Genomic DNA, 13,637 nt, shown 5'->3' on the forward strand with positions numbered 1-13,637 from the left:
CATATGGTCGAAAGTTCGTTATAATTACTGATCATCAGCCACTGAAATGGCTAAATAACATGAAAGACCCAACTGCCATGCAGACGCGATGGAGGATCATTTTAGAAGAGTATGATTACGAGATTCAATACAAAAAGGGATGTTTGAATTCTAACGCTGATGCACTTAGTAGAAATCCGGTAATTAATCAAACTTATCGTCTCCTACACGAACGTTTTAACCGCGATATTAATGAAAAATGGCGTATGTTATACAGTATAGGCATAACTTTACCTAATAGAAGTAAACATGTAAAACGTGGTTGGTTGAATCCCATTGGAGATTTAGCCAATGTATTATTCGGAACCCTTAGTCAAAAGGACGCCGAATATTACGATTCGGAACTTGATAAACTTTATACAGATAGTAAAAGTTTAGCCGTACACCCAGATAAAGAAACAACCATTGTAAAAGGCATTGTTAAAGACTTTTCCAATTATCGTGATAGAATTCAATCATTCATAAATGTAACCACTGAAGCAATCTATCAGGTTATAGATAAGATAGAACAGCGACAAATTCAACTCAGTACAGCAACTTTATTATCTGAACTTGTAACTGAATACGGGGAATTAACGCACAAACTCAGAAGTTTAATCAACAATGGAATCCAAGGAAAATTGGACCCCACATTGCTAAATTCAGTAGACTTAGTAACAATTCTAAAAAGCATTGAATCCAAATTTGGAGCTGAAAGGATGCTATTTCCTGCCACGAAAGAATCAGCCTTCCTATATCAACGAGTCATCGAAGTTAATATTTTTGTCTTACATGATACACAACTTTGCTTTGAAATGAAAATTCCAATTCTTGAACCAGAACAATATAACCTTTATCAACTAGTACCAATCCCCCTTATTCGGGACAAACTAATGTATGTAGTTAGCATAACTGTTCGATATATACTACTAGACAGCACAACTAAATACTACAGCCCTGTCGAGTCTATGGATATTCACAAATGTAAAATCTTCGAGAAAATCCGAATTTGTGAAAGAACGACTCCAGTTCTCACTTCATCATTTCAAGACCAATGTATAGCGCAAGCAATTCATATATTCCCAGAAAGTAGGAAATATCAAATATCCATCATCAAAATTCTAAATCCCATCTGGATACAACTTTACTCTAAACGTGTAAAGAAGAAGAAGATATTTTAATTCATCACATATCTTTAGAGCACTTGCAAATTTATTCCAAATCATTGGACGAAATATCTAGAGACGCAAATAACATAGCCACGCACGTAAGAAGCGCGACGCGAACCGAAACCATCTGGACCACACTTAAAATTATCAACGTTAGTTTAATCCTACTAGCTCTATTATATGTATTATGCAAATTAAAAGTCTGGAAACTCATAAGTTTATGCTTCAAACCTTGCAATCAGTATGTAAACTGTTTCAATACAGGAGGTACCCACGTTTATAACGAAAATGTAACGACACCGTCACCTCAGTATTCTGTCAGGTTCACATCAAAACCTCAAAATGAGCAAGCATTCACTGTCGAGGAAGTTAGCGACGAACCCGTACCAATTTATGTAAAACCGTCAAAGCGTAAAACCGTACTCAAACCAATCTTGTAAAAAGAACATACCTTACCAAGGTATATTCTTTTAAAATAAGGAAGGGGATGTTATGCGAGACTACCAGACTTATCTATTCTCTATAGATAAGTCAGACAAATAGATGAGTCAGAACTCACGGGCTTTCTCATCTACTAGACTAAGGCAAAATTACTCACCGGTACAGAGATTTCAGATTAAAGTCCAACCCTGCGAAAACTCCGACCTCCACGTCATTCCCTATCTCTAAGGGCTAGTGTCATCCATCCCCACCAAACTTCCATAGTTGTACTCTTATATAAGGCCCTGCGAAAGGGCGCAGACAGAGACAGAGACAGAGACAGAGAAGAAGCTACAAGTAGCCCGTCAGTCGACTCGTTTGTTACAAAGTATTTCGTCGTGTACAAAATCGCTTGTATTCTTGCTTGGCGACCTATTCCCAAATAAACCTAAGTTGTGCTGGAAGAGTTTGGAGTTTATTCGAGGATACTCTTCATCTACCCCTTCCTGCGGCATAACAGTACGACTAAAAATTAATTTGGTTTGGAGGCACTTTTGACCATCTTATCCGGCTCTGTCTTAAAAATCAACAAAAAAAAAAAAATTATGTAAAAAATATAGAACATATTTTAGTATGCGCCATTAAACCCGATCTTTAAAAAAGATTTCTAGTCCAAATTTCGCATTGATATCTTTTTTAGTTTAAAAGTTGTAGCAAAATGTGCGCCTCGCCGAACCGGGAATCGATTGCGGCTCAGGCGCTCGAAACTTTGGTAACGTGAATTCGGTGGAACGCGTCGAACAGTCGAGCAGGCAGCTCACACGGACAGAATAGGGGTACGCTTGTGTATAGCGCGTGCATAGTAGAAGCAACGTAAAGGCTCGTACAGACCTGAACATTTCGACGAACATTGCGCCGAACGGCGTGCCGAACAGCGAACGAAACGCAAAATCAACATTCATTTCGGCGAACCGAAGGGCGCGATCTTGCGTTTCGTTCGCTGTTCGGCGCAATGTTCGTCGAAATTTTCAGGTCTGTACGAGCCTTAAGGAGACGACGGTACGAGAGAGTGCCCCCCCCCCCCCCAAACCCTTCACGTGGGATGGCGCACAGTGGTGCCAAGGCGGCAAAAAATCCTTTTTATAAATTTTTGATTTTTATAAAAAGAAATTATTTTTGTATAGCCTAATAGTACGTGCATGATGTGCCAGTCAGATTTTTGAAAAAATTTGTTTTATGGAGATATACGCATGGTAAATAACCATTTCCTCGTTCCTGAGAATTCATCAGTTTTCAGTGCGATAGTTATGTAATTACTCCGCCTATAATTGAATACTTAGGGATCTACAAATCATATGGGTTATTGCAAATGGCTTCAACTATTAACTGGCAAAAAAAAATTTTCCAAAAAAAGTTGTTTAACATTCAGTAATATGGACTAACCTGAAGCCCCTTTGCGTTACGCTCATTTTTTATTTATGGAGGAATACAAAAAATCCTTTGAATAGCTTCGATTTGGAACTAATCGTTTTGACAAGTTATAATATTGATCTAGCTTTGTGCAAAAAATCATGAGATACTTCGAGATGCTTTCGTTGCAATTTAAGTTCAAATATCAACTTTCGGAATTTCCAAAAATGAATCGCGCGGAAGTCACGATTATTTGATGTTTCAGGTGGAATTTTTAAGGGATACATATCAGATAATAAAAAAAATTACATTCATACATATAAAAAAATATTTAATAACAATTTTTTATGTTAAATAAACAAAGTTTTCGTTCACTGGACCACTGTCGCAAAAATGCAACAGGTATTTTTTGGTAGTGCTCCAATGAACGCTATAAAAATAATTTATGTAAGATAAAAAAAATTGTTATTAAATATTTTTGTATACATGAAAAATTAATCAATCATATGCACTTCACATTTTTCTTTATTAATTAGAAATATTCCTAAAAAATTTCACCTGGAAAATCAAATAATCGTAGCTTCCGCACGATTCACCCTTGGAAATTCTGAAAGTTGATATTTAAACTTAAATTGTGACGAAAGGGTCTCATGAATTTTTGCACAAAGTTAGATCAATATTACACCTTGCCAAAACGATTAGTTCCAGACCAAAATCTATTAAAGGATTTGTTTTATGCTTCCATAAATAAAAAATGGGCAGAAAACAGAGATTTTCGATTAGCCCATATTACTTAATATTAACAACTTTGTGCAAAAATTTTTTGCCAAATAAGCGTTGTAACTGTGGCAATCTTTCCACAGATTTTCAAACAAATTCGTTGGACAGTTTCATTTTACAGATTTTTTGCCGCTTTTTGGCCATTTGGCACCACTGTGCGGCGTCACGCGATTCTGGCATCACGACTGAACAAGTGTGATCGAGCTCGATGAATGCGGTAGTGTTTGTACGTGTCGTACGTTGCGTTCGTCGTTTATTTTCTCATTAGAAACGTGCAAAAAAATAATACAACTACGTTCTGAGTGAATAGTGAAATAGATTGACATCTCGCAAAAAACGATCAACTACATAATTATTGATTAATTAATTCTTGACTCTTTCGAATTTCACAATTAATATTAATTGATATTTTACATGATTCTTTAAAGCTAAAATTTATGTTGTTTAAATGAAATATACATGGAAATATATAGTAAATTTCAATTTAATTTCTTTTTCAAATTCAGTTACAAAAGATATTCAAAATGAATGCGTATTAATAGTGTTAAAAAATTGTAGAAATGCGAATAATTATACGTATGGAGAAATGTTATTTACGTTCAAGATTTATGAAAATTGTATTTCTATAATTTGGAAACATGGTATCTATATTTATTAATATTGTATTGATAAAGATAATTGTAGATATATAACATAATGACATCAAATTAAAAAATATAATTTGAACATATAGTCATAACTCTGATCATAACATCAGATATGTACATTAGGGCTGTGCGAGTACCCGAAAATGCGAGCCGAGCTTAGCTCGGCTCGATTGTGCGAGTCGAGTCGAGTACTCGCACGATGCGAGCTACTCGCACCGATGCGAGCTACTCGCAACGAAGCGAACGGCTCGAAATAAAATCAGGCGTAAAATGACATGATACGAGTTACAGCGGGAAGATCAGCACATTGTTACGTATGGAGACGTTTCTCCACGTTTATTTCGATTAGAAGTTCTAATCTCTTTTTCTGAGAACGAAAAGCGTCCCAACAGGCCCCTTGTTTAATAATTGTACTCCGGCTGGACGCAGCTGGCACGAAGCATGATTCAGTAACAGCACCGTATGATTTCCTAATATGGAAATCTTCAAAACATCCCCTTCTGGAATGTATTGTCAAGATAGTCTTTGATAGGAAACATCCTGGCTAACCCTTCGTTTTACCCCTATAAACAAAAGATCCAGCTGCAAACCTTAAACTCACTAGAAACGACAAATACGAGTATGCGACCGTAAAATAAAACAGATACATTCCCCTCTCATTTTTAGGGTATATAAACCCATGCATTTTCATCCTCTTTGGTTAGTCGAGAAGCGGTTCAGAAGTGATTCGGTCGCGGTATAGTAATCGTGCAGTCACGTCGCGTTACACGCGTAAGAGTCAGTTCTAGTGAGATCGGGTAAAAGTCCCTTTCGAATCAAACGTAACCTTATAGAATCCGTTAGTTCGTGTATATTCTATTTGTCTTTCAACAATCGCTCTCCGACCCCGCATTGCCAGTGCGTCAACACCGTGCATCACTAGGTAACAATATCTGTACACTTACCACATTCACTCGCGACACAGACAATTACACTTGTAACTATTCCAATTCAGAATAAATTGTCTTGTTTGTTAACTCGCGTAATCTACAACCCTTAATTATTGCCTAATATCCTAATCTAATAATTGAACGTTCCCACATGATACAATCTTACCGCTCGGATTGTATCAATTGAATTATATTAAGTTACGAGGCTTACTAATCCTAATTCAAATCAACAAAGATTTCAATATTAACTAATAATAGAAACCATATTCCTGGGGTAACAACCCCTCGCCGGCCTCTCGCGTTGCTCGCAGCCCTGGCTCGTAACAACATCGATATTATCAAGCATTTTAGTATATTGACAATGCTAAATGTTTGCGATGTTTTATTATATATTTTGATAGTGAAATGTTGATTCAGAATTTGTATAACCCTTATTGAAAATAATTATGCAATAACAACTATTTCCTAGATTTATGTAAATAACTAGATGTGAAGAACGGTATTTTATATATTCCTTTATATTATACTCCGGTTCAGTGTACAGTCGTAAAAATGTATTGTCGCAAAATTGTTTATAATGTTGAAAATTAACGTTAAACTTCGTTAAATAGTTTTTGAAGGAATGGATATATAAATATTGTATAATATTGATGTGTATTTATACGAGGTCGCCGCCGCGTCTACAATGTATGCTGGCGGTTCGTCGGCGTGCTCTTTGCACAGGCCGCCACACTGGTACTCGCACCAAAGGTCAAAAGACTGAATTCTGGTAAGCTGAGAAAAACTGTTTGATAGAATCTGAGCTAACTAACCTGAGAATAGATTGTCTTAGACTTTTATATTTTTCGATAATGAATAACTAGCTAGTGGCTCGATGGGGAGGGAAGAGCAAAACGCATACGCGTGCAGGTAGATCAAATACTCAGAGCAGGTGACCTAAGTGGGCGCGTGCAGGCGAGCCGGTCATAAACCTTAGCACGCTGATGAGAGCCCTACTGTCCCATTGTACGGAAGTGCACTTTTTAGAAGAAATGGTCGAGATAACGAACCAAAAAGGCAGTAAACCATTTTCACACTACACAATTATAAACATGGAGATAGCGCAGGTTGCTTAGCGAGAAACGTGCGGCCGCTTCTCGTTATACATTATGCAGTCAGTCTCATAATTGATGGCAGACACTTTAAATCAGAATAACTTTTTTTATAAATCGACCAAACGACTTCAGCTTCTAGACAGCTACTAGATGACATGTAATGAAAACTCAGGAAAAATTGCGTTATATAATTGCGTTAATTGTCGAGCTAGGAAGTAGATTTAACTTTGCTGCCACTACGAATTATTTGGTAGTTAGCATGATTTTGGACCATCGTATAAAAGATCGACTGTTATCCACGGAGAAGAGCCAACAATTGCAAATTGAAAAAAGATTTCGAGATGAGAATCGGTAAACTTTTTACAAACATTAAAATATTAACTAAACAGAAAGTATGACGAGTGTTGAACGTAGACATCAGATCCTTTTAAAAGGGCCTAGCCGATTTATGGTCAAAACTGCCCTTAGAGGTTTTTCAATGATTAATGAACAATTCGAAAGCTGACTAAGAAAAACCCCTCTGAGTAAAATTTCAACCCCCTATCTTGCCCATGAGGTTGGTTACAGGGTAAATTAGATTTCGCGCTTCTCCGCGTATTTTCCGCACTCTGATGCTTCCTAAAATTCTGAAAAAATGTGACATATTTTGGATTCTAAGGCTGACTTTTGATAATTTTTTCAGATTTTTTTGTTACAAACTGTGGTCGTAAAAAAATGAAAAACCTCCAAAAAATCGGAAAAATGCAGATTTCTCAAAAATGTGAAAACATGCTATTCTACTGTTTAGTTCCTTGTTAAAGTACTATAACAGGCAGTGTCGTCAATTTTTTTTAGATTTTTTGTTGTGAGACATCATCGTCAAAAAACAATAAAAACCGAATTTTTTCGACGTTTTTGCTATTAGGAGGAAAGTTACATTTGTTGGTTTTATCGCAGATATATATTAAGTAATTTTTAGCATTATTAAATTGAAACAAGTAATTGTTTGACCTAAGAAATGTGATTTAAGAGAAAGAGTAAATTGTATTTTGTGTGATATATACCAGAATGTTCGTAAAGTTTTGTAACATCGCCAGACGTCGAACTAAGGAGCGGATACGCTGGGGTTCTTATCCCGTCGGTGGTAAATGTTTTTTCCCATACATCATCTTTATTTTTTCAATTTCTTATATTATTTATTCATGTGATTTTAACAATATTTTTTTAATGTTCTAAAAATATTGAAGTAACATTGATTAGGCCATGAATATTTATATTATTGTGTTCGTCCACGATTTCCGCCAGATATGAAATTGCTTGTGAAAATTGGTAAGATTCCGTGAAAAGAATTTTGAAATCCACTTCTGTCATTTCCAGAAAATCAAGAAATCAATACTGTTTGAAATGGAATCTTTTTGCGGTTCCAATTGTTTTGACCATCTTAATCGGCTATGCCCTTTTAAATCTTATCACCTATACGTGCACAGTACCGAATGACAGGCTGTTGGAACTTCCAACTTGTGTGAAAGGTTGTAGACTGGCACATATTGGCACGAATGCGTACAAATACATATCAATATTATACAATATTTATATATCCATTCCTTTCAAAAACTATTTAACGAAGTTTAACGTTAATTTTCAACATTATACACAATTTTGCGACAATACATTTTTACGACTGTACACTGAACCGGAGTATAATATAAAGGAATATATAAAATACCGTTCTTCACATCTAGTTATTTACATAAATCTAGGAAATAGTTGTTATTGCATAATTATTTTCAATAAGGGTTATACAAATTCTGAATCAACATTTCACTATCAAAATATATAATAAAACATCGCAAACATTTAGCATTGTCAATATACTAAAATGCTTGATAATATCGATGTGCTGATCTTCCCGCTGTAACTCGCATCATGTCATTTTACGCCTGATTTTATTTCGAGCCGTTCGCTTCGTTGCGAGCAGCTCGCATCGTGCGAGTACTCGACTCGACTCGAAAAGCGAGTCCCGGGTCGACTCGACCCGAGCTCGGCTCGCATATGCGAGCTTGGCTGCAGGCCTAATGTACATAACTCGTCAATCATTTGTATTTGACCACATTTGATAATTTTTGTAGATCTAGTTCCAACATTTATCGTTCGTCAGCGTAGAGGGCGTAAGAAAACCAGTTGTTTACATGTGAGACACGAAACCGCATATGGTGATTGGTCTACTCTTATACCTCTTCTGTGCCATAGACGAGGTATGGTATTACCTACAGATGTGTAGCTGACTGATGAATACGAGATGGAAACACCGGCGTGTTAGATAATGAATAAGAAAGGAACTGAAAAGGGAATCTTTCAATTTTATTAAATGTTGGATATTTATAGGGAGGAGGGTCCTAAGTGGACATGTTTTTTTTTTTACCCGGAGTATGGAACGATCAGGTGTCAGACGTTATAACAGAATAAAAATTGTAATTGTTACATTACATTTATTTCAGTATCACTGTCAAAAAGTCTACGTACATTTGCATAAGAGTATGATCCTAATAATGATAATGTATGATTAGATTAGGTCCGGATACGATGTTTTGTGAATGTTATAACTTAAAAATACTTTACCACTATTATTCATGCACACACCTCGGTCTCTCTTTTTTTATTATGAAATAAATGTTTACAACAGAGTCAATAAATTCATGTGTAAAGCTAAATTAAACCAAAAATGAAATGATTCAAAATTTCAAAGGTCTAAAAAGAACTACGATTCATAAGTGTCTATATATAGACTATAGTTTTATTTGATCCTTGCTTTGTCATTGGGCGATACAACCACATACATTGCAACGCGCGCGCCAGTCTTTGACTGCTCGTCCTCTTTACAGCATTCGAACGCGTTTCCGGAAATTATTCGAAGTCAAATAAACCGCCGAAAAAGACAGATGAAAATGGACATGTGGCAGCCTGGGCATCGCGCAGCGACGAGCACGCCGACGAACCGCCAACATACATTGTATACGCGGCGGCGCGGCGATGGTCCACGGGAAGCTGCAGAGAAAGATGCGAAGATCGGTTCCGAAGGCGGTCGAAGGAATGCCATCGAACATTCGCTCGCGAGCGTCGGCCAGTATTCACTTCAGAGCAGCCATTCGTGTCAGTGCCGTGTGTTGTAAGTACGTATTATGGCGATTAGGTTTGGAGTACACATTTTGATTAGTTTTCCCGAAAACAGGCCATTTGTCCGCACAGTACGGCGGTCTCTTTATTTTCCGAGATATTTGCAAAAACTGTCTATTTTGATGTAAACTTCTGCCTATTTTGAATGACCGAATTTGTTCTTTAGGGCGCGGGAGGGTTCTTTGGTTAAAATGTACAAGGAGATTTTTATTATCCACCCTATGCAATTATCGAGTCGATGTTCTCCCATTTTGCAATCAAATTCACAGAAGTTATTTATTCATGATCACTATAAGTTGTTTCTATATATGTATTCATTGAGTGATACATGTTATTATTTATTTCCAGTGTTTTCAAATGGGTGAGGTTGGCCAACGGATGCAATGCTGGTTCGCACTTTACCTCACGCACTGGTTCCTCCGTCACCCCAGGGGTCTCATGTTTCCTTTTCAACGGTTAAAGGTCGATGCACATCTCACCGGCCGGCCGACCGGCCGTTTTTCCCCGTTTATAAGCATTTTGGGGTCCGGGACAGCTATTAGAGAGGGTTCGAGAGGCTCGGAACAAAGGCACAGCGTGTCCTCTGCTACCAGAACCCCAGGGGTTCGCTGCCCAATGCTAGAGCCGGCTAGCATTCTCGACGAGAATGTTCGCAGGCTAGCCGGCCGGCTCGTAGCGTGGCAGTACGAAGACAGAATGAACATGCTGTATTTATTTAAAAAACTATCAACCAGAACTTTTCTGAGTTCCTCGTGGTAATAGATCTTGTTAAGGAATTTGAACGTTGTAACAAACGAAATAACAATTTATTACCACGCTAACGAAAAAGAAAGAATATCATCTGACAATCTGTGCGGTGAAACAATTCGTCATTATTTATTTCAAAAGCTGTTAACTAGAACATTTCAGAGTCCCTCGTGGTAATAGATGGGGAATACTTTGTTAAGGAATTTGAGCGTTATTAGGAAAAAGCTACCAGAATAATTAATAATACGGTACTCCCTTTCGGAGCTATAGGTTCGAGCTACCATTTGTTGGGTTTGAGGGGAACATCTGTCGTATTTTAAATAGGCAGGTAATTTTTCTTGTGAATCAAAAACACATGTTGAATGTGAAAAATTATTAGATCTCGAGATATTTTCAAAAAATGTCATACATTTTCTTGTATTAAGTGAAATACAGCTACACTTTTTCAAAATCTTAGTTTTCGTACTCGAGTTACGATACGTGACTTGCTACTGAATTAGGAAATGCTCACTCGTACAAATCGGTTTCTGTTATGATAACAATGTGGAAAGGGTGTTTACCTTTACAACATAGTTATGAAGTGTTTGAGTATCTTCTTCAATAAAGACATTTTTTGAAAATATCTCGAGATCTAATAATTTTTTTGCCATGGTACCCTAATCATTTTTTACGTAGAATGAAAGGAAGAATCTATTCTATTTAAAGAAATGATGCAATTGTTAATTGCACATGCACTGCAGCATCTAAAAAAAATTTAAAGGCCTACAGATGTAGTGCTCTTCGAACCATTTATCTTTCTCCTTTATCATTTTTTCGTAAATGCAATAATAACGGAGTTATGACTTGAAACAATTGTGTGGATCACCCTGTATAAGGATGTGCGATGCTGTTTCACTAATTGTAAGTGCCAGGAACGTTTCCTATTTCCATGGTGTTGTAAAGGAGAGGTACGGATAGATTACCTAAGGAGCTGTGGAGCCCCTAAAAACATTTTTTTTGTGCCACGCACAGCAGGGAACTGTCAACGCGCTCTCGAAAGGCCATCTGGAAAGGGTCGAGAGGCCAGAGAAGAAATTCGGTTCCAAAGCCTGACACGGTTGCCGCCAGTAAACGCTAGGGCCAAAACCAGGGTTATAATTTTGAGCCGGCCGGCCGGGCCGGTGAGATGTGCATCGACCTTAAGAAGTAATTTTGCAGGTATTTCCTCATTATTTCTTTATCAATGTTTTAATTTGAATAGATTTTGTTTTCTTGAACTTGGAATTTATGGGATATGGGTCGTAGGGATTGGTATTTTCTTATGACTTCTGTGAAATATATTCTTTAAGTTCCTTGAGTTTTAGCGCCTTATATATATATACATTATTACGTGAAGCGAGGTATGAAATTATCGAGTCGAAGTGGTCAATGTTTTTTCACTTTGCAATCATATTCACAGAAGTTATTTATTCATGATCACTATAAGTTGTTTCTATATATGTATTCATTGAGTTTATAAACATTAAATGAAGTGCACAAGTCGAAGTATTTCAGGTAGAGACAATTTCTAATCGCACCGCAAACGATCCCTTCATTTATTCTCAGGTTGTCCCTATAATTTATTTTCCTTACCGCGTGTAGTAGCTTGAAAACTTTACCTTATGCCGTTGAATACATGTTATTATTTATTTTCAGTGTTTTCAAGTGTGTGAGGCTGGCTATTGGATGCAATGTGGGTTCGCTGTTCACCTCACTGACTGGTCCCTCGGTCACCCCAGGGCCTCGCGTTTTGTTTTCAACAGTTAAGAAGAAATTTCACAGGTATTTTCTCATTATTTCTTTATTAATGTTTTAATTTGAATAGATCTTGTTACCTTGAATTTGGAATTTATAGGATATGGGTCTTAGAGATTGCTATTCCCTTATAACTTCTGCGAAATATATTCTTTATGTTCCTTGAGTTTTAGCGTTATATATACATACACTAATGAGCAAAACTGAGTCTACACTATTTGAAGCAACATAAAAGGTTTAGTTTATTAGACGAGGTGTAAAAAATTTTTGAAAAAAGTTTGAATTGGTCGGAATCGCAAAAGAAATAGTAAAAGTTGGTTTTTCTAGCTTTTTTACCTGAGCCTGTATTGAAAATTTAAAAAATGTGTTTGATTCGTTTGAATAAATTACATCCATGCTGAAAATTTTACCGATATTGGTTTATTCGTTTACGAGTTATAAACGCTTAAAAGTGGAAAATTGCCGTTTTTCACGATTTTCGACTTAAAATCGCACTTTTAATCGTTTATAACTCGTAAACGAATTAACCAATATCTGTGAAATTTTCAGCATGGATATAATTTATTCCAGCGAATCAAATACATTCTTTAAATTTTCAATACAGGCTCAGATAAAAAAGCTGAAAAACCAACTTTTACTATTTCTTTTGCGATTCCGACCAATTCAAATTTAAGAAAAAAATTTTTTACACTTCGTCTAATATATATATGTCGGAGGCTGGGCGGACTCTTCCGTCCTCGGACCCGTCGGAGATTGTCCGTCGTCGTTCTCCATCGTTTCGCTCCTTTCGCGCTTACGCGAACGTCGTATGGACTCTACACGTACACGCGATGCCGGATCGCGTAGCGCAACGAGAGACACGTCAACGAGCACACGGGCCGCACAGAATGTTCGCGTACGTCTTTCTGTTCTTTTACTCTCGAGAAGTCGCTTTCCTCAAAGCTAGTCTTCGCTCTACCGTCCCGGAAACTATTCTGTCGCCCGTGGTCACGTTCAACAGGTTCCCAGCCCATCATTCCAGGTACCCTGTCTCGCATCTCCCTTTGCCCCGCGCGCGAAGAGGGGTAGCGCAGGTACGCAGGGACTGTTTTATTGCCCCTTCGCAGGGCAATTATCAGGGTACGGTAAATCGTTATTTTACAATTAAACTAAGTCCTATAGGCGTTACGCGTTGTTGCCGACGGGGTGCATCGCTGCCATCACGCCCCGACATATATATATATATCAATTATTGATTCCCCTCGGGTTAAAATTTTAATTACATCTCCCGCTTTCGCTCGCTCTTACCCTAATCTTAACCTTAAACTTATCCTAACTTACCCTAACTTAATTAAACGTATCCTAAAAACACGCCATAGCGAGAGAGAACGATCTTACACTAATGTCCGCCGCGTTCTTATTTTTCCCTCTCCCACACACACATGCTTCTCTGCTCTCCCCCCTCCTTAAACCTCACACATCCTTCCCCCGCCTCCTGGACCTCCTCTTCCGGCTGCT

At 37.4% G+C, this 13,637-nt stretch overlaps 1 protein-coding gene across 1 annotated transcript; it reads left to right on the forward strand.

Moving 5' to 3' along the window:
* Nucleotides 1–687: 687 nt before the first annotated feature.
* Nucleotides 688–1,869, forward strand: LOC143363931 (uncharacterized). Its single transcript, XM_076804459.1, has 2 exons — nt 688–1,107; nt 1,345–1,869. The coding sequence occupies exons 1-2, from the start codon at nt 1,073–1,075 to the stop codon at nt 1,625–1,627; spliced, it is 318 nt and encodes a 105-aa protein (XP_076660574.1). The 5' UTR covers nt 688–1,072; the 3' UTR covers nt 1,628–1,869.
* The last annotated feature ends 11,768 nt before the right edge of the window (nt 1,870–13,637 follow it).

The sequence above is a fragment of the Halictus rubicundus genome, unplaced genomic scaffold (genome assembly GCF_050948215.1).
Source record: "Halictus rubicundus isolate RS-2024b unplaced genomic scaffold, iyHalRubi1_principal scaffold0175, whole genome shotgun sequence".
Lineage (NCBI taxonomy): Eukaryota > Metazoa > Arthropoda > Insecta > Hymenoptera > Halictidae > Halictus > Halictus rubicundus.

Bases quoted from the DNA above. Each gene is read 5' to 3' on its own strand.
- LOC143363931 (XM_076804459.1), top strand. From the start codon at position 1,073: ATGTATAGCGCAAGCAATTCATATATTCCCAGAAA. The intron at 1,108-1,344 runs GTAGGAAATATC...TATCAACGTTAG, and splicing joins AATTCATATATTCCCAGAAA to TTTAATCCTACTAGCTCTAT.